We start from the raw sequence: 22,048 nt of genomic DNA on the forward strand, positions 1-22,048 counted from the left end.
ATTTTTTCTAGTAACACTTCTATATTATGAGATCGTGTTATCAACCTTGACAGTCTTACGTGACTAAGTTCACCAAATTACGAGAGTTCCAGCTGTTGGAGACAGGCCTGTTCTTCTTGATGTCCTGGAGTACCTTCCTCTTAGCTGAAGCATGGGGTTTCACAGGTAGGTTACTTTCTCCTTTTAATTGTAAACCCTTATAGGGAGTGACTTAGCCAGTGATTTTTTTCTCTATGTGTGGACCGACTCCTCTAGTGTTTGAGCACTCTTGTTAGGGTTGGCATTTATGCTATCATTTTAGAATGTAAAAGATTTTCAGTGGAAGCGGTTCCTCTCAACAAAGTAAGTCACAACTGAAAAATTTAACACTAAACATCTAATTTACTTCTGTGAATAAGTAACAGAAGGCATGTTCTGGGAACATGCCTTTGATGTGAACTTGGAACTCATTGTCTTTATAGGTGTGGTTGCAGTGTTGTTTTGTGGCATCACACAGGCCCATTATACGTACAATAACTTGTCCACAGAGTCTCAGCATAGAACTAAACAGGTAAGAGAAACTTTATAGTTTGTCAATAAACTTTTTTTTGCAGCAAAACAATTTTTTTTACTGAAAAATAATCTTTGTTCTGTTCAAAGTGATGTCTGCTCATTTTAGTTCCTCTTCTGTTGGCTCCAGAAATAGATGAGACTGGCAGATTGAAGGGTGACAGCTTTTAGGGTAGAGATAGATCAGCAGAGTAGCCAGGGGCTGTTACTATTGTGATTCCAGTGGTCGGTTAGCTTGTTTTCCTCTAATGGCTTTTTTCCTTCTAGTTTTATTGAGTTATGATTGGCGTACAGCACTGTCTTAAGTTTAAAGTGTACAGAGTAATGGTTTGATCTATATACTTCATGAAATAGTGACCACATCATGTCGTATAGATACAAAATTAAAGAAATAGGAAAAATTTTTTCTTGTGATGAGAACTCTTAGGATTTACTCTTAACCACTTTCATATATAACATATCACAGTGTTAATTATATTTATCATATTATGCATTACATCCCTAGTACTTGTTTATCTCATAACTGAAAGTTTGTACCTTTTTACTTCCTCTATCCAATTCCCCTCTCCCTACAACTTGTGTTTGGTAACCACACATCTGATGTCTTTTTTCTATGAGTTAGTTTATTTTTGAAGTATAATTGACCTGTGACACTGTGTTGTATGTGTATGCTGAGTCACTTCAATCATGTCTGACTCTTTCTGACCCTGTAGACTGTAACCCATCAGGCTCCTTTGTCCATGGGATTCTCTAGGCAAGAATACTGGAGTGTATTGCCATGCCCTCCTCTAGGGGATCTTCTTGACCCACAGATTGAACCCACATCTCCTGTGGCTCCTGCATTGCTGGTGATTCTTTACTGCTGAGCCACTGGGGAGGCCTGTAACACTATGTTAGTTCCTGTTATACAGCATAGCAATTTGGTTTTTATATACATTTCAAAATAATCACCATGATGAAAGATAATACCTTACTATTGACTATATTCCCCAAACTGTGGATTATATTCCCCTTTCATCCCATGACTCATTTATTTGGCAGCTTAAAATTTGTACCTCTTAATCTCCATCACCTATTTCTTTCCTTCCCCCAACTCTATCCCCTCTGGCCACCATCTGTTCTCTGTATCTATTACTCTGTTTCTGTTTTTTTTTCTTTGTTTTTAGAATTCACATATAAGTGAGGTCACATAGTATTTGTCTTTCTCTGACTTATTTCACTTAGCATAGTACCCACTAGGTCCATCCATATTGCTGCAAATGGCAAATTTTAATTCCTTTTCATGGTTGAGTAATATTTCAGTGTGTGTGTGTGTGTGTGTGTGTGTGTGTGTGTGTATACACCACATCTTATCCATTCATTTATTAATAGGCAGTCAGGTTGCTTCTATATCTTGATTATTGTTAATAATGCTGCTGTGAACATTGGGGTGCATATATTTGCTGATCTCTTAAGTTCAAATGCATTTCCCCTCCACTTGCCATGTTTACTGTTTTTGACATCATATTTTACATCATTTTGTTTTGTTTATCTCTTATTGCAGATATAGATTATTTTACTACCTTTGTCTTTTAACCTTCCTGCTAGCTTTATATATGGTTGATTTATTACCTTTACTGTTTGTTTGCCTTTACAAATGAGATTTTTCCTTTTATATTTTCATGCTTCTAGTTGTGGCCTTTTCATCACAGTGATGTAAACAGGTGGAGGTGGGCAGGTAGCAGGGCAGGGAACAGAGCAGGACTATAACGTGTAAGCCCTCACTCTCTTAGTGAGGGCTGAGACCCATGTAAAAAGGGAAATCACATGGCAAGCTGGTGTGAGAGTTGTCATGAAGCACTCTGTGCCAGGATAAAATGATTTGAACTGGGTCTTACAGCCTGTAAAAAGGGAAGTGTCTGGGACCTGCCATATTTAGGGGTGTAGAAGATGAGGGTGGCAGGGATACCACTTAGGGTCCTCCCCCAGCATTATGGATGGGAAGTGATGAAAGTTAGACTAACACAGTGGCCGAGACAGCCAAGAACATTCCAAAAGAAAAATTGGCAGGGTTTGGAGGATGAGGGTGAGAATGACTGAATATGGGAATTGAAGAAGGGAAGTTGATTGGGCAAGTGAAGGGGAAACATTTATGGCTTTTTCTGTGGGACCAGAAATGTCATCTCTACATTTGCTTCCCTCTGAATCACATGTTTTGGAGGATATACCTGAACATTACATATTTGAAGTATCTGTTTCAATATCTTAGTAATACTCATGTTTTTAAATTATGTAGATTTTTACTGGACTAACCTTTTGAAATTTCGTTTCAGTTGTTTGAGCTTCTCAATTTCTTGGCAGAGAATTTCATCTTCTCCTACATGGGACTGACACTGTTCACGTTCCAGAACCATGTCTTTAACCCAACATTTGTAGTAGGAGCATTTGTATCCTTTATTTTGTATTCTGTTTGGGAAACTTCTTTTTAAATTGAGATTTGCACGTGTTTTCTTGGGGGTGGGATGATTGATAAGACTGATAAGAATTGATAAGGATACATATATTCTTAATGTAAATAATATGTATAATAATATATATAATATTTTCCTCTGAGTAAAGTAAATAAGAATTTCAACTCTTTTATCTAGTCTATTCTATTTACGTTTTTGTTTATTGCACAAATAATACTGACAGATTGAAATGACAAGAAAAAGTCTACCGTTCTGCCAACTCCAAAAGATAAAACTGTTTGTCCTCTGTTACTGAAGGGAAGAAAGAAAGATTGGATGATGGAGAGCAGTTTGCAGTCTGTGCCACAGGGCAGTAGTTGAAAGATGATGAAAGATGGAAGGAGGCTTGCCCACTCTTTCCCTCTCCGCCACCCTTATCTTTCTCTCTCTCATTGAGTTTTTAAAACCTAGTTGAAAAGGAGACGCTGATTACATGAAAAAGAGCAAGCAATAGTGCCAACTTCACAAGAAGGCAGGAAGAGATGGAATCCAAAGCACATGGGGGGATGGGCCTCCAGAGGGAGGAAACACAGTTCCGCCATTGTTCCAGGAGAGGGTAGAGTATGCAGAGATGAAAGTATGTACATTTGCAAGGTGGCATTTCTCTGATTACTTCTATTTTTATCTGTAAAGTAGGGGGTGAGATCATCTGCTGAAAGTGAGATAGGAGCAGGTGGCCTATCAGTTATCTATTACGTAACAAATTACCCTAAAATTTAGCAACTTAAAACAACAAACCTGTTATTTTGCACAGTTTCTGAGTCTGGAATCCAGAAGCAACTTAACTGGTAGGTTAAGTTGGCAGGCTCCAGTATCCCTCATGAGGTTATAATCATGCTCTGGGCTGGGACTGTACTCTCTCAAGACTTGACTGGGGATGGAGGAGCCAGCCCAAGCTCACTGACATGGCTATTAGTTGGAGGCTTCAGTTCTTCTCCACTTGGACCTCTCCATGGGGCAACTCACAACATAGCTTCCCCAGGGGGACAGAGTGAGATGAGAGAGCACCAAGATGGAGTGCAAAGGGCCTTTTATGACCTAATCTTGGAGACAGTGTACCATCTCCCTTCTGCTCTTTTCTATTGATCACACATAAACCCTGGTAAAGTGTGAGCTGAGACTACACAAGGGTATGAATACTAGGGAACCCTCTAGGAGGCTGGCTCCCATCGATGATAGGAGTTTTGCTGAAATAGTTGTTGCAGAGAGTGGAAAAGTGCATTTAGCAAAGAAATGCAGTAGAATCACTGAGCAGTGTTAGGGACCCATTTGAGTTTGAGGAATATATCTTAACAGCAGAGTCAGTCTGCCCTGTTGTATGACTTTATCCGGGACCATTTAGCTATAAGCATGGAGAAAACAGATAGCTGAGTCCATCTGAGTTTGGAGTTTTGTCAAGTTGGTGCAGTGAAAACAGAGGGGAAAGGGATTGCTGAGTACTGGAAAGAGTTTTATTAAGATGTGGCTAGAAAAGGAAATGAAGAGGGGAGAGGACTGACTGATGGAAAAGCAGAGGGGTCTTTGGACTGGAGGTCCCAGTGAGATGGAAGAATTATCTGCAATGGATGGATGTAAAACATGGAAAGAGAAATTGTGGTCAGAGAGTGGGATGTTTGAATTAGTGATTTTCAAAAGTAGTAGTATTTTAAGAAACCACCTCAGAATGAAGATTCTATCAAAAGAGATTGTCAGAAATATTTTCTTAGTTAAAACTCTAAGTAGGATCTGTGTTAGAAACTGAAGTATTACTGAAATACCATTCTACCGAGTCTTAGTCTTCTGAGAATGAACTTCAGGCAGAAAAAGATAAAGCCTTATTCATAAGAGAAGAACCTTAACTGGAAGACTCCCATGAGTTCAGTAACTTCATATCCTGCTAGTCTTTAAGAAATTTTTAAGCAGTCAAGTGGCTTGAATCCACAGTACTTACCCAGAACCAAGGCTAAATATTTTCTGTAGGTTTTCGAGTCTGTTAGGAGTTGAAATTCCTCAAAACAGAATCCTAACATGGAAATTGACTCTTACCAGGAGATACTTGTTCTCTTTCTGGCTGTATTTGTTAGGATATAGGTTTGGTTTCATGTGGCAATTACCAAAGTTAACCGAGGTTTAAAAAGATAGAAATGTATTTCTCTCTCATGTAAAAGTCTGGACTGGTGTAGCAGGCTCTGCTCCACAAAATCACCAGGGACCCACACAGCCTTTTAACCATCCTTAGGGAGTTGTCCTTGTTCTTAGGGACCCAGGTGGCTCCCCCCTCAATCATTAGCCATAACAGCAAAATCCTAGAAACAGTACAAAAGTCCAGTGATAGGAATGCATGGTCTAAATAATGTTAACGATCAAAAGAATTATCCTTAACCTATTAATAATTTTAGATTGCTATTTTCTTGGGAAGAGCTGCCAATATTTACCCCTTGTCCCTCTTACTTAATTTGGGTAGAAGAAGTAAGATTGGATCAAATTTTCAACACATGATGATGTTTGCTGGTAAGTTTTAACTCTCTATTTCTTGCCTCCTCTAGGAAACAACTTACAGTGCATATACCAGTCTGATTTTAGATGGAAATAATATGCGGGTAATAGTTCAGTTCAGTTCAGTCACTCAGTCGTGTCCGACTCTTTGCGACCCTGTGAATTGCAGCACGCCAGGCCTCCCTGACAATCACTAACTCCCGGAGTTCACCCAAACTCATGTTCATCGAGTTGGTGATGCCATCCAGCCATCTCATCCTCTGTCGTCCCCTTCTCTTCCTGCCCCCAATCCCTCCCAGCATCAGAGTCTTTTCCAGTGAGTCAACTCTTCGCATGAGGTGGCCAAAGTATTGGAGTTTCAGCTTTAGCATCAGCCCTTCCAAAGATAATATATTAGACTCCCTTAAACATTGAAATCACAGCCTCCAAAAAAGCATCCTTTTTAAAAGTGTCCCATTCCTTTCTATGGGAGTTTTCTCATGTTCTGGTTCCAAATTCCCAGTTCAGAACTATGTTAAGCATAGTAGAGAAGGTAAAGATGAACCCATTTTCACACAAAAATCTGTATGTACATGTTTATGGCAGCTCTCTTCATGATTGCCAAAACCTGGAAACAGCCCAATTGTCTGTCTTCCAGTGAGTGAGGGAGTATGCAAAATACTGGGACCTCCATGCCATGGAATATTCCTCAGTGCTAAAAAGAACAAACCCGTGATACATAGAACATATATGGACCTCAGAGGCATTGTGCTGAGTGAAAGAAGCCAGGCTCAAATGGTTTCATTCTGTATGTTCCATTTACACGACATCCTCAAAAAGACAAAAACCCAGCAATGCAGAGAAAATCAGTAGTTACCAAGAGTTTGGTAGGATTATGAGAGGTTAGACCAAAAGGAAGGTAGCACAAAGGAATTTGGGAGAGGGGTGATGAAACCACTGTGTCTCGTTTGTGGTAGTGGTTACACACCTCTATACATTTGTCAAAACTTATGGAACTGTACACCTGAAAGAGTGAACTTTAGTGTAAGTACATTTTAAAATAGAGTTTAAAAAATTATTAAATGACCAATGCTTGTGAGTATCATCTACTCATTCTTTTTGTATTTGGTTGTATATACCTATGTATGTTGAAATATGTATTTGTTCATGCTATTCTAAGGTCTCAGAATGTACCTTATGTCTTTGAATTTATGAAGTTCATGTTGTCCTCCTATTCCCTTGCAGGCCTTCGTGGCGCGATGGCGTTTGCCTTGGCCATTCGAGATACGGCCACTTATGCCCGGCAGATGATGTTCAGCACCACACTTCTGATTGTGTTTTTTACTGTGTGGGTGTTTGGTGGTGGCACCACTGCCATGCTGTCATGTTTGCATATAAGGTATGTATTTGATTGGGGACCTCATTTTAGTATTAAAATGTAATTTGGGTTATTTTTCTTTTAACCATGAGAGAATTTTAAGCTTAGATAAGTCCCTAATATTTCATTTATTCATTATAATAAGTATATAACATGTAGCACAGAGAAAATGGAAAATATGCAAAGGAAAGATAAAAACTATCGTTAACACTTGGAGGGATGTCTTTCCAGACCTCTTACTCTACTCTATGTATTTTTTTAACAAAAAGAGGCAACACTATAGGTACTCTTATAAACTGATTATTAAATATAATATAGCATAGATATTTATGTTAGTAAATATCATTATATTAATGGCTGCTTATATTGTAATTTATTAACCAAATCTCTACCATTGGACTTTTGTGTTGTTTTTAGGTTTTTGTTATTATGGGTAACTGAGAATTTTGCTCTTACTGTTATGAATAACAGTGTGAATGTTTGGAAATGCATATACCATTGTGCACTTGGCTATTTCCTTAGGATGTATTCCTAGAGGTCGAATTGCTTGGTCAATGGATATGCATATATTTAAGGCTTATTATTCATATCTCCAAACTGGATCAAAAATTTTCTTGTATCTGCAGCATATGAGACAGTCCGATTTATCCCAGCCCAAATCAACAACTAGATATTATCATTCTTTCTTATCTTCATGATCAGCACTGTTTCTGACCTGACAGTCAAGGCCAAGGTTGTAAGATCTTATTCTTGAATGCACACTACTGTATTCAATTGGAAAAAGCTCCCTTGTATCTCAGGATTTCTTCATTTGTTTCCATGGGTACAGCAGTCTATAGTTAAAGCTGTTGTAGGTTTTACTTCTGTGTTTGCTGTAACTTCATAGATCTTGAGAGCTACTGAGCTTCCAGAATGTTTTAAGGTTCATTAGAGAAAACAGTATTTCTTTCACGTCTTATAGAGTCCATTTTCCATTTTACGTCTTTCTTTTAATACTCTAAATAGCAACCAGCCCTAAATCAGACTTTGACTGTTGTTATGATTGTGTTTCTTTCTCTTTACTGTTCAAATCCTTTTATTTTACAATTCCTGTGCTGTTATTGTGGATAATTGAAAATACATCAAAATAATATTCTTGTAACCCTGATTATTAGGGAGGACCTGGCATTTGTTGAACACCTTCTATGTGCTGGGCATTGTGCTAAGTGCATTTTATATATTTATCTAATCACAATCACGCCTTTTTACAAGTGGGGAAATAGAGGCTTTAAAAGTTTCTAGTTGTTCAAGCTCATAAATACCATTAATGGTGGACAGAGGAGCCTCCAGTCTCACTTGATTTGTCCTAGACCTCTGCATCAAAAAATGAAGATGGACCATTTTGGAAGGATTAAGCTCCTTTTTTTTTTTTTTCATCAAGATTTTTAAAATGAAGGTTCTTCCTTATTCTACTAAGGAAAACAAAGCCAAAGCTAAATGTAAGATAATTTAGGAAAAATAACACTCTTAAGTGGAGTCTCAGTGTTTAAGTAGAATCAGTTCTCTTCCCTAACTGCCTTTCACATGTACTAAACCAAATACCCATGTTTACCCCACCCCCCAGAAAAAACTCCCCCAAAACCTACCTACTCACATAAAGCTGAATCCACCTCACCAGCTTTGCAAGCTCTTTGGCCCCATCTTGCCTGTCCTGTTTGACATTCAGTTGTATACATTATCTTACAGTCTTAGGTAAACTATTATTAATGTTGTTTGGGGGTTTTTTGGCCTCTTTGCAGAGACTGGAATTTAAATTTGTTTTACCTCCCACCAAATTTGTTGAGTATAATTGTGAGAATACTAAAAAGTCCTTCAGTTTTAACATATATGCAGGATTAGGCTTGACTTTGAGTTCTTGCCCCTTTGTTTAGTAATTCTGTGATCTTGAGCAAGTTCTTTAACCTTCCTAAGCCTCAGCTTCCCTGTCGGTAACATGTGTGATAGTACTTTCCTCCAGGGTTGTTGTAAGGATTCCTGAGCTCATGTCTGTAAAGCTCTTACTACAATACTTCAAATGTGCCTTTTATTCATTTATTCGATGAATACTAATTTAGCACCAACCATGTTCCCATTGCTGTTTTAAGGTAAAATTTAGTGGCTGTCAACTGGCGGCACTTCCACACAGGGGCATTTGGCAATGCCTGGAGACATTTCTGATTGTCACAATCAAAGAGAGGGGGCTGCTACTGGCATCTTGTTGGTAGAATCCAAGGATACTGCTGAACATCCCACAAGTACACAGAGTAGCCCCCACACCAAAGAATAATCTGAAACAAAATGTTGGTACTGCAAAGGTTAAGAGACCCTGATCTGGAGAGGTACAGTGGTAGTAACAAGATAGAAAAGGTCTTTGGCCTCATAAAGTCTGTACTGCAGTGGGAGAAGACAGATAGTAAACTAGCAAGTAAGTAAATGAAGATGACTATTTTAGATGATGTTAAATGCTCTGATGGCAAACAAGGTGCTATGATAGTAGGTGGGCATAGAGTGTATTTTATAGATGGAGCTCAAGAAAGGTGTCTCTGAGGTTACATTTGAGCTTAGGATACCTGAATGACAAGATAATGCCAGTTAAGCAGTGAGCAGAAAGAATAGTGGTCCAGGCAGAGGGGAGAGCAAGTACAAAGGTCCTGAGGCAGGAACAAACAGCCTGTTAAATGAAAAGGAAAAAAGCCGACCTAGCTGGAATATAGTAACCAAAAGGGAGGTAGGAAACAAGGTGGGCAAGATCCTTCAGGGGCAGGGCTTGACAAATGTGTCCTGTCAGGGGCCAGGGAATAATATTTTAGGCTTTGAAGGCCATATGGTCTCTGTCTCAACTACTCAACTCCAGCATGAAAGCCCCATAGACAATACATGAATCAGTCACCATGGCCATGCTCCCACAAGACTTTATTCACAAAAGCAGGAGCTGCACCAACTTGGCTTGGTCGGTGAAGCCCTGCTATTGGTTCTGCTGCTGCTGCTGCTGCTGCTTCTGCTGCTGCTAAGTAACTTCAGTCGTGTACGACTCTGTGTGACCCCATAGACGGCAGCCAACCAGGCTCCCCTGTCCCTGGGATTCTCCAGGCAAGAACACTGGAGTGGGTTGCCATTTCCTTCTCCAGTGCGTGAAAGTGAAAAGTGAAAGTGAAGTCGCTCAGTCGTGTCCGACCCTCAGCGACCCCATGGACTGCAGCCTTCCAGGCAAGAGTACTGGAGTGGGGTGCCATTGCCTTCTCCGGCTATTGATTCTAGTAGGACACAGTAAGGAGTCTGAATTTTAAAATCCACTTGGAACTTCCCTGGTGGTCCAGTGGTAAAGAATTCGCCTGCCAATGCAGGAGACAGGGGTTTGATCCCTGGTCCAACAAGATTCCACATGCGTTGGAGCAGCTAAGCCTGTGCACCACAACTACTAAGCTTGGGTGCCCTAGAGCCTGTGTTCCGCAACAAGAAAAACCACTGCATGAGGAGCCCATATACCGCAACTTGAGAGTAGCCCCCACTCGCCACAACTAGAGAAAACCCTCACGCAGCAACGAAGACCCAGTGTAGCCATTAAAAAGAAAATGTAGTATAAATAAAATAAGAATATCTTAAAAATAAACTTTTCTGTTTGAAAATAAATAAAATCCAGTTGGCGGTCTTACAGGATTTCAAAGCAAGAACGGGATGTCATCTGTCCTGTTGTGTGGACAGTGGCTCCTCAGGGAGTGAGAGCCAGCCAGCTCTTCCTCTGTCCTTTTGCATAGTTTGTGACAGTCACCTTTGGCTCCTTGTTGTGTACCACACATAGTTTGCACTTCTCCATCTCTGAGCCTTTGCTCACACTGTTGGCTCTGCCTGGAATGCTCTTCCACTCCCAGGAAACGACATAGCTCAAACACTGCCTCCTTTCACCCTCTTCTTTTCTCTCAGAACCACTCTTCCGTCTGCTTACTGTAGAGTACTTCTGTTATAGCACTGTTTTCAGTCAGCCTTGTAATGATGATGTTATTATAAGAGCTACCATTTAGCAAGTGTTAATGATGAAGGACAGGGAAGTCTGGCATGCTGCAGTCCACAGGGTCAGAAAGAGTCGGACACAACTGAGTGACTGAACAACAACAATGATGTATCACTGTTTTAAAATCTTTAGACACATTTTCTTGTTTAATCCTTGCAGCAACTCTGCATGGGGGCCAGCACCCCCGTTTCTCAGTTGATAGAACTGTGGTTCATAGGGTCGCATGACTTGACTAAGTTCAAACAGCTAGAAAGGAGCTGAGGTCAGATTGGAACCCAGTTCTCCTGGACTGCAGAGCCCTTGGGGATTGCGCTCTAGTTATGTCTGTCTTTCCCACCAGTCTGTGAACTCCTGGAGGGCAGGGCTGTGTGTAAATCATGTCTATGCCCTATGCTTAGCACAGTGCCTGGCAGGTAGTAACTGCTCTGATAAATGTTTATTATGTTAACTTGGCCTCCAACACTCTTCCATCTGAGAATTAAACTTTTGTTGTCAAGACCACTAGATGTCACTTGAGATACACAGATGTGGTTAGAGTTTAATATGGCGAAGGAGGTATTAAATAGCTTCTGGCCGTCTTAACAAAGAAGAAATGAGCATTTCTTGGAATTCAGAATCTGGTTAAGACCATCTGTTTTTCAAGTATTTGGCCCTGATTCTCTTGCCTTCCAGATAAGGTCGTGTATCATTTTCCTCCCTTTGGTGTTACTAGGCTGCTCCTGCTGCAGCTTCTCACACTGCTATTTTTCCTGTGTTCTGTAGTAGTGGCCTTAATCGATAAACATTTGAGCACCTATTGTGTGTCAGGTACTGTGCTAGACTCTGAGGATACAGAGATGAATTGGGACATGACCTTTACCCTCAAGGAGCTCACAGTCTTGTCTGGGGAGACTGACAGGTAAATAACTATACTCTACTGTACTAAGTATTATAATAAAAGAATTAGAAAGTACTGTAAAAGCCCAGAGGAAAAATGATCCTGACTGAAGGGGTCATAGAATGGTTCCTTTGGAACTCACAAAAGGAGAACAAAATAAGGGACAGTACAGTTCAAATAGAGGGAGCAGCCCAAGCAGAGACATGGAAGCTCAGGAGAGGACAGGGTCTGGGGCAAGGAGCAGTCGGGTCACTACCAGCAGGTGTTTGGGCGAGGGTGAAGGGAAAACTGGGCCAGAGCGGCAGGGGTGGCTAATTTGAAGAGTCTTGAATGCCACACAAAGGACTTTAGACCTGACCCTCTGAGTTACAAGCTGCTCTCAGAGACTTTTGTAAAGGTAGTAAGCCAGTGAGCTCTCTGCTTGAGATGGCTAACTCTCAGGGAGAGCCTGGCAGTGGGGGACCCTTACAGCCAGTTGCCCCAGATGATGTGAGTGTGAATGAGGTCCCAGCTTGAGCAGTTGAAATGGAAAGGAGAGAGGATCTGAGAGACAGTTTAGAGGGAGAATGAACAGAGGTGGTAAATGCTCAGATTGAGGATATAGAGGAGTCAAAGAGAGCTTCTCATAATGAAGCTGTTCCCTGAGATACGGAAAGCAGATAAAAAAGAATCATGAAGAACCAAGGCTAATGGATATACATTCGCCTATGGAAAAACACCCTGGAATTGGACCTTCTCTTCAGTAATCATAACAGAATGTGGCCAGGAGAGCTGAGAGGTCTGAAAACATGCAGCTTCCTCCCGGAACTGCAATGGGCCATCCTTGTTTGTGGAACTGCCCTAGAGTTCTTATTCAGCCACTGGGGCAGCACTGCTTGCCCTGACTCCTGCTTATTGTGGACTTGGTTACCAAAGAAAAAGTTATTTTTTCTGAAACTGGTAAGTGGGATTGGCTTGCAGGAAGAGAAGGTTAGTAGACCCTGCTTGCCCTAGGAGCTGTTGCTAAGGAAAGTGGCAGGAGCCAAAAGTCTACAGCAGCAGCCATTGAGAAGCACAAAAATATTAGTCATTTCATAGCTTCTGTGTTGAGAAAAGTAGTTGCCTAAGAGTGTTCATATGTGAATAGGCTTTTTTTTTTTTTTTGGCTTCAAGATCTCATTTGCCTTTTGTGTTTTCTTTTAGGGTTGGTGTTGATTCAGACCAAGAACACTTGGTAAATATGCATTTGTGTTGTCCTGGCATTTCTGTCGATTGTGTGGTTGCTTGGAAAGAAAACAAATCTACTGTAGACTTCATGCCACTGTTATTTAGATCCTGTCCTATTTGCATCAGCTTTTAACTGACATCATATCATTCCTGGCTTTTCTCACTGCTCGATAGAGACAAAACTGAATTTTAGGCCGCGTGTGGTTATCAAGGGTGACAGCTCCACTATCTGTGGGCAAGGCTGGGCTTTGGCCACAGACAAGAGCAGTCCCTTAAGCACTCCTGGGTTTTCAAGTGACTGTTCTGGCACGGGGAGCCTTTTTCCATTTTGGTTTGCGCATGAAGTTTTGTCTCTGATGTAAGCCCCACTCCAGCTGCTTTTCCTGTGCAACTTTCAAATTGGATGACCAGCAGCTGCCCTTGAGAACTGCCTGGAAGCCTTGGGCTCTTCAGCCAGGCTTCCCTGTCTGTTCAGGAGAATGTGCTTTCCTACCCTCTGCCTCAGCCCTGCCCATGTTTCCTTGCTTACACTCATGTGTCGCTTTCTCTATTGTTTCCTTGAACCAGAACTTCGTAGACTAGTGCATTGTAACTCAGTGCTTTCTCTAGACTGACCACCTTTTTCTGGTATTTTCCTTCCACCTTTTAATGCTTTCTGAGCACAGCTGAATAGGTGCCTCTGCCCTAGACATGAGATGGGAAATCACAGAAATGAGGTTTTTGAAAATGGAAAGCATCTCTTTTAAAACAACAGTTCTCTTTCTTGTCTGAAACAGGCCCTGGTCTACTTGTCTTCAGAGTGTAGTTTAAAAAAAAAATTTTTGTCAGATTCATTTCCTGAATGCTAATTTTGCTAGCTATCGAGTGATGAGTTTGTATATGACCTAGGATGCACCTGCCTCTTTTGTGGTCAGAACCTTAAAGTATAATTTCATGGGCTTGAAATAATTGTACAAACCAGGCTGGGTGAGTTCCCATGATGCTGAGTTCCTGGGGTCGTTTCCAAAGGGTAATAGCCCCTCAGTGCCTCTACCCCTATGTCGAAACAAGAGTAGTGATCAGACAGCTCCCCAGACCAATGCTTGATCACCATCTGTGTATGCCTCTACCTGTTATGTCCCCTCTGTCACCACAGAGGACAAATGGAAATGGAGTGACAGGGAAAGAGCCAGGTAGGTGAGTACCAACTGTGACATCCAGAAAAAAATGTCATTTTTACTTTGCCCTCAAAACTGGATACCTTGGCTCAGTATATTGTTTACTCAATATTTCAAGTGTCCACTGGGAAGCACAGAGGAAGATTTTAGTAACTATGGAACATGTAGGGGTTAGGTTTACAGGTGTTCATGTGGTGAGGGGATCGTGAGATTTGTAGATTTGTTGCTCTTCAAAAAGTGGAGCTATACAAACTAATGCCTCCTGATGTGAAAGGAAACACTGTAAGCCTGTGCATTGTTCTCAGACTTTTTGTATTGTGTGTTTTGATTCCTACTGAGAGGAAGATTCACTTATTTTGAGAATCAGGAAAAACAGGAACCAAACCCAGAATCTAAACTGTACTCTTCGAAAATCTTGGAAACGGAACATTCATGCTGGAAAGAGCCTTTGAGTAAGGTTCACATTGTATTCATGAAAAAACTCAGGCTGGGAGGGGAAGGGACTTGCCCAACTAGTTCACATCAGAGCCGAGATGAACCAGATGGCTTTACAGCGCCACTGCTGACTGCTCCGTGTTATACATGAGGATGCAGTTTATGTTTTGGGGGGAGCTGTTTTTGAAGAGATCTTCTGGCTGTGTTAGTTTTCCCTCCTACCCAGCCTGGCTTACCATGGAATTTCCCTACTTAAATTTTGCTAGTGTTCTAACAACTAGTAGCATCTTTGAAAATGCCAGTTAGTTTTGGAACCCATGACAACTCCCAAAGATCAGAATGTTGATGGGATGTTTTCCACTTAAGGTACAGTTCACATTGTGGGTGTAAAGCTTTCAGATTTAGGGGGTGGATTATCCCACATTAATTTTTCTAAATGCTAGTCAACTCATAAATCAGGAAGCAGCCTGAGTAATAGAAGTGTTCAGAAAAACACTTCAGTTTCTTATTCCTAAGCTGCAATATACAAGCTCTTAAATTAGGCTATATTTGTAATTCTACAAAGCAATGACTCTTAAATGAATGTGTTTTTTGTCTTTATGTATATATTGACTTATTTATTGTCTGTTTGCAGGGTATTCCTGAAAGTGAAAGAAGAACTACCAAAGCAGAGAGCGCGTGGCTCTTCCGGATGTGGTATAACTTTGATCACAAGTATCCTTAATTGAGAAAAAAACAGTATGAATATGAATGATTACAATTTAATGGAACAACTGTTTTGACTACTCTCTTCCTGAACTGAAATATAAAACATACCTTTGGTCTTCCTTTTCCCCTTCAGTGTAGTGGAGAAGGTTACCCACACACACGGATGAATTCCTCTGAAACCCATGAAGCCAGCAGGGACTGATTATTGCAAAAGCTGGCTATGTGCAGGGACTCAAGAGCCTTTATGATAGACTTGCTTTGATATATAGGTTTATTTATGGAGTAAACTTTAATATTTATTGTCTTTTAGCTAATTGAGTGAATGCCACAAGAGGAATTTGTTGGTGTTTGTTAGTGTGTTTGCTAGGGTAAAAGAGGAAAGGCAGGCTTAGGAAGAAACATGGGAATGAGAAACTCAGCAATGCTGGATACTGCAGTAGTCACTGATGTCTTTTCTCTGACCTTTCCAAAGACTGGAAGATTCTCCTCTCCATTCAGAATGCCAGTGCTTCATTATTTACCAGATTTCTTTCTTGTCCTATTGTAACAGTCTTCTTCATAGCTATACTTTAAGTCAGGTTATATATAATAACCTGTTTAAATCATGCTTTTAAAAAAATTTTTTTAAGATACTTTTTATGTGAACTATTTTTGAAGTCTTTATTAAATTTATTACAGTACTGCTTCTGCTTCTGGTTTTTTGGCCAAGAGGCATGTGGGATCTTAGCTCCTGGACCAGAGCAAACCCAACCCCCTTGCATTGGAAGGTGAAGTCTTAATCACTGGCCCACCAGGGAAGTCCCTAAATCATGCCTTTTAAAAAATTGTATCACTCACTATTTATTAAAATTAATTTCTTACTTGAAAATTGAACTAGATAAAGGGACTATGGAGTTCTTTCTGGCTGAGACTTTAAGTGAATCAAAACCTAGTTTATGTTCTGTTGAAGTGAATTTGGGACAACTATGTAAAATCCTTTTTCCTTGCTTTTGACTTTCTGATCAAAACCTTCTATGTTTAAGAAAAATGCACTTGACACTTATCATTAGAAGCTGCTACTTACTATATTCTGTTTGCTAGATTTTTACATTCACTTTCTGGAAAGACTCTAATATATGGAAACACGAATGAATGCATATCTATGGTATTGTTTTTCAGTTGCTAACTTGTGTTCAACTCTTTGCTACCCCATGGACTACAGAACGCCAGGCTTCCCTGTCCTTCACTATCTCCTGGAGTTTACTCAAACTCATGCCCATTGAGTCAGTGTTGCTATCTAACCATCTCATCCACTGCTGCCCCCTTCTCCTAACCATCTCATCCACTGCTGCCCCCTTCTCCTTTTGCCTTCAACTTTTCCTAGCATCAGGGTCTTTTCCAGTGAGTCAGTACTTCGCATCAGGTGGCCAAAGTATTGGAGCTTCAGCTTCAGCATCAGTCCTTCCAATGAATATTTAGGACTAATTTCCTTTAGGATTGACTGGTTTGATTTCCTTGCTATCCAAGGGACTCTCAAGATTCTTCTCCAGCACCACAATTTGAAAGCATCAGTTCTTTGGTGCTCAGCCTTCTTTATGATCCAACTCTTACATCTGTACATGACTACTGGAAAAACAATAGCTTTGACTATTTGGACCATTGTCAACAGACTGATGTCTTTGCTTTTTTATTATGCTATCTAGGTTTGTCATAGATTTCCTTCCAAGGAGCAAGCATCTTTTAATTTAATGGGTGCAGTCACCATCCACAGTGGTTTTGGATCCTCCAAAAAAAAATCTGTCACTACTTCTACTCTTTCCCCTCTATTTGCCATGAAGTGATGGGACTAGAGTTCAGATCATGAACTCCTTATTGCAAAATTCACACTTAAATTGAAGAAAGTAAGGAAAAGCACTAGACCATTCAGGTATGACTTAAATCAAATCTCTTATGATTATATAGTGGAAATGACAAATAGATTCAAGGGCTTAGATCTGATAGACAGAGTACCTGGAACTATGGATGGAGGTTCGTGACTTTGTACTGGAGGCAGTGATCAAGACCATCCCCAAGAAAAAGAAATGCAAAAAGGCAAAAGGGTTGTCTGAGGAGGCCTTACAAATAGCTGAGAAAAGAATAGAAGCTAAAGGCAAAGGAGAAAAGGAAAGATATACCCATCTGAATGCAGAGTTCCAAAGAATAGCAAGGATACATAAGAAAACCTTCCTCAGCGATCTATGCAAAGAAATAGAGGAAAACCATAAAAATAGGAAAGACTAGAGATCTCTTCAAGAAAATTAGAGATACCAAGGGAACATTTCATGCAAAGATGGACACAGTAAAGGACAGAAATGGTATGGGCCTAACAGGAACAGAAGTGATTAAGAAGAGGTGGCCAGAATACACAGGAGAGCTGCACAAAAAAGAGCTTCACGACCCAGATAATCTCGATGGTGTGATCACTCACCTAGAGCCAGACATCCTGGAATGTGAAGTCAAGTGGGCCTTAGAAAGCATCACTACGAACAAAGCTAGTGGAGGTGATGGAATTCCAGTTGAGCTCTTTCAAATCCTGAAAGATGATGCTGTGAAAGTGCTGCACTCAATACGCCAGGAAATTTGGAAAACTCAGCATTGGCCACAGGACTGGAAAAGGTCAGTCTTCATTCCAATCCCAAAGAAAGGCAATGCCAAAGAATGCTCAAACTACCACACAATTGCACTCATCTCACATGCTAGTAAAGAAATGCTCAAAATTCTTCAAGCCAGACTTCAGCAGTACATGAACCGTGAACTCCCTGATGTTCAAGCTGGTTTTAGAAAAGGCAGAGGAACCAGAGATCAAATTGCCAACATCCGCTGGATCATGGAAAAAGCAAGAGAGTTCCAGAAAAACATCTATTTCTGCTTTATTGACTATGCCAAAGCCTTTGACTGTGTGGATCACAGTAAACTGTGGAAAATTCTGAAAGAGATGGGAATACCGGACTACCTTACCTGCCTCCTGAGAAATCTGTTTGTAGGTCAAGAAGCAACAGTTAGAACTGGACATGGAACAACAGACTGGTTCCCAATTGGGAAAGGAGTATGTCAAGGCTGTTTTATTTAACTTCTATGCAGAGTACATCATGCAAAATGCCAGACTTGATGAAGCACAAGCTGGGATCAAGATTGCCAGGAGAAATATCAATAACTTCAGATACGTAGATGACACCACTCTTATGGCAGAACTAAAGAGTCTCTTGATGAAAGTGAAAGGAAAGAGGAGGGTGAAAAAGCTGACTTAAAACCTAACATTCCGAAAGCAAAGATCATGACATCTGGTCCCATCGGTTCATAGCAAATAGATCGGGAAACAGTGGAAACAGTGACAGATTTTATTTTCTTGAGCTCCAAAATCACTGCAGATGGTGACTGCAGCCATGAAATTAAAAGATGCTTGCTCCTTGGAAGAAAAGCAATGACCAACCTAGACAGCATATTAAAAAGCAGCGACATTACTTTGCTGACAAAGGTCCATCTAGTCAAAGCTATGGTTTTTCCAGTTGTCATGTATGGATGTGAGAGTTGGACCATAAAGAAAGTTGAGTGCCGAAGAATTGATGCTTTTGAATTGTGGTATTGGAGAAGATTCTTGAGAGTCCCTTGGGCTGCAAGGAAATCAAACTAGTCAATGGTAAAGGGAATTAGTCCTGAATATTCACTGGAAGGACTGATGTTGAAGCTGAAGCTCCAATACTTTTACCACCTGATGTGAAATACTGACTCATTGGAATAGACCCTGATGCTAGGAAAGATTGAAGGCAGAAGAAGGGGTTGACCGGGGAAGAGATGGTTGGATGGCATCTCCAACTCGATGGACATGAGTTTGAGCAAGCTCTGGGAGTTGGTGATGCACAAGAAAGCCTGGAATGCTGCAGTCCTTGGGGTCGCAAAGAGTTCGACCCAACTGAGCGAGTGAACTGAACTGATAGTGGCTGGACCCTCCCAATACAATGGTAAATATAAGCGATGATAGTGGGCATTCTTGTCTTATTCCTGACCTCAAGGGATATTTTTCAATATTTCACCATTAAGTATGATATTAGCTGTAAGTTTTTGAGATATCTTTGTAAGTTTTTGAGATATCTTTTGATCAATTTAAGAAAATTCCCTTTTTTTCTAGTTTGCTGAGAGTTCTTATCATAAATAGGTATTGAATATTATCAGACCCTTTTCCTGCATCAATTGAAATGATCACGTTTATTTTTTTCTCCTTTAGTGTTTTATCTTGCTGATTTTCATTTATTGTTTGAATGTTAAGCCAATCTTAGATTGGTGGAACAAATCCCATTTGATCATGATATGTTATTCATTGTGTGACACTGGATTTAGTTGCTAATATTTTGTGTCTATTTTCATGAGTATTGGCTTGTGATTTTTTTTCTTGTAATATCCTTATCAAGTTTCTATAATAAGACTGTGCTAATTTTATAAAACAAGTAGGGAAGAATTTTTCTCTTTTTCTGTTTTGTGGAGGACTTTATGTAAGCTTGGTGTTGTTTCTTAAGTACCAGGAAGATTTTAACCAGTGAAGCTTTCTGGGCCTGGAGCTTTTTGTATGAGCAATGTTTTAGTTTGTTTAATGGATATTGGAGCATTCAGATTTTTTGGTCAATATTTGATAAGTTTTAGTTTTTAGGGAATTTGTTCTTGTAGAGTTAAACACCAAGACTTATTAGCCTCAGTACTAAGTACCCTGTTAAGTACCACTGAACTAAGATCTGGTAGTTTCTGTACTTGATGCAGTAGTACAGTTCATCATTCCAGATTTTCAGTGATTTTTGTGTGGCAAGATGTTTTATGAACTGTATAAGTGTGTTTATACAAAATACTTTAATCTTAGAGTGTATGGGAATTTATGTAAATTTCTTCATTTTTAATTGAGAACAAACTTAGGTTGTAATTTTAGAAAGTAGGGAATGTGTATATGTGTCTTTCTCCCTTTCTCTGCTTTTTCTTGTGATTCTCTCTTTTTTCCTTTCAAGTATCAAATATATTATTGCATCTGTTTTTGTTTTTATTTTTGGAGAATAGATGAATGCTAAAATGGGAGTCTGTGACAGAGGAACTCATGATGCATAATTTTTAAAAATGTTTTTAGAATTGCATTTCCTTTCATACTGAAGTTTCAACTCATTGAAGAGGCCAGCTGAATCCATAGTAAATAATGAAAACCATTTTTATTACTATATTCTACTACTGAAATGTTTAATCGCTTTTCAGGCTCTTTAGTATTCTTTCTTCTGTATCTCCTTCAGTGCTAAATCGAGTGTGATTTTGGCTTTAGTAAAATCACAAAGGCAATATGATGTAGTGGTCAAAAGGTCATAGGATCTGGAATCAGACTGATCTGGGTTTGAGTATTGGTCCTCCATTTACTTGTGTGACTTTAGGCAGATCATTGACTTCTGTGAGCCTGAGTTTCCATATTTGTAAAACAGAGATAATATTACAAAATTTTAAAATGTTGCTATCTCACTGACATAGCAGGGTCATGAAGTGGGACATTTGCTATCTGAAGTGGTGGGTACACTGTGACAGTGATTGTAATCAAGCAGGGTGTTCTTTTTAAATTGATAAAGAACATAGCTCTTCCTTAACCAGCACAGCTATCTGAAGCCTCTGTTGACGCACAGCGGGCCTCCTCTTACCACCACCCTGCCTGCCTGCTGCGGCCCCATTGCAAGATGCCTGACCAGTCCCCAGGCCTATGAGGTAAGTTGGTTTCATCCAGAACCTCAGTTCTTCATTAAGTTAAATTTAAATGTATCTGCTCTGTGGATGGGTGACTGCTTTTTTTGTTTTGTTTTGTTTTGCTTTGCTTGCTTTTATGATATAAAATCCACAAGCAGGAATATAAACATATGTTGCTCAGCTAGAAACTGCACTGAAATCTCTAAATTTATTATATATATAATAATTTATGTATAAATTATTTATGGAATAGATATAATTTATCTCTAAATTTATTATAATTCACAGTGTTTGAAACATCATTTGAAAACAGATATGGAATAGCATCTTGCTATCAGTAATTTTAGTAAAAAGAAAAATTCTATTTCTGTGCTGGTTTTCAGTTATTTCGGAGAAGGCAATGGCAACCCACTCCAGTACTCTTGCCTGGAAAGTCCCATGGGTGGAGGAGCCTGGTGGGCTGCAGTCCATGGGGTCGCTAAGAGTCGGACACAACTGAGTGACTTCACTTTCACTTTTCACTTTCCTGCATTGGAGGAGGAAATGGCAACCCACTCCAGTGTTCTTGCCTGGAGAATCAATTATTTGCAGCTTGTGATCTGAGCTCAATAATAACTTTATATATTTTAATCTATAAATTTGGATCATCACAGTCATGTTGAGAGGATTACTAAAACATTTTTTGATGCTCCTAAAGTGCAACTGATAGTCTTTTATTTCATATATAAGGGCAAGTTTATCTACCTGTATTCTATATCTCATGGGAGGCATGAACATACCTAGATATAATCTAGATTCCATAGTTTTTCCTTAACTGCCAATGTAAGATTGGTGATTTAGCAACAAAGAAAGAAATGACAAATGCTAAGCAGTTTTTATTTTAAAATATGAGCATTTAGTTTTTCAAGTTTTTTGTTAAAAACTTTACTTCTAACCCAATCCTTCAAAAATAATCTGTGACATCAAATAAAGTCCCCATGTTAACAAAACCCATCAGTTTTGACTATTCTGATGTAACACCTTGAGAGGCAAGGGTGTGGTAAAACAGTGTAG

The 22,048-nt window shown here is 39.8% G+C and overlaps 1 protein-coding gene across 2 annotated transcripts in view; it reads left to right on the plus strand.

The window, feature by feature from the left end:
* The window catches only part of SLC9A6 (solute carrier family 9 member A6), a 48,240-nt gene that overhangs the window by 21,656 nt on the left and 4,536 nt on the right, over positions 1 to 22,048 (plus strand). For both annotated transcript variants that reach the window (XM_068962568.1, XM_068962569.1), the window contains exons 8-15: positions 60 to 165; positions 462 to 550; positions 2,862 to 2,975; positions 5,417 to 5,528; positions 6,738 to 6,891; positions 12,957 to 12,987; positions 15,207 to 15,286; positions 20,911 to 21,016. In XM_068962568.1, the coding sequence (XP_068818669.1) occupies positions 60 to 165; positions 462 to 550; positions 2,862 to 2,975; positions 5,417 to 5,528; positions 6,738 to 6,891; positions 12,957 to 12,987; positions 15,207 to 15,286; positions 20,911 to 21,016 (792 nt within the window). The remainder of the gene's footprint in view (positions 1 to 59; positions 166 to 461; positions 551 to 2,861; positions 2,976 to 5,416; positions 5,529 to 6,737; positions 6,892 to 12,956; positions 12,988 to 15,206; positions 15,287 to 20,910; positions 21,017 to 22,048) is intronic.

This window comes from Capricornis sumatraensis, chromosome X, assembly GCF_032405125.1.
Source record: "Capricornis sumatraensis isolate serow.1 chromosome X, serow.2, whole genome shotgun sequence".
Taxonomy (NCBI): Eukaryota; Metazoa; Chordata; class Mammalia; order Artiodactyla; family Bovidae; genus Capricornis; species Capricornis sumatraensis.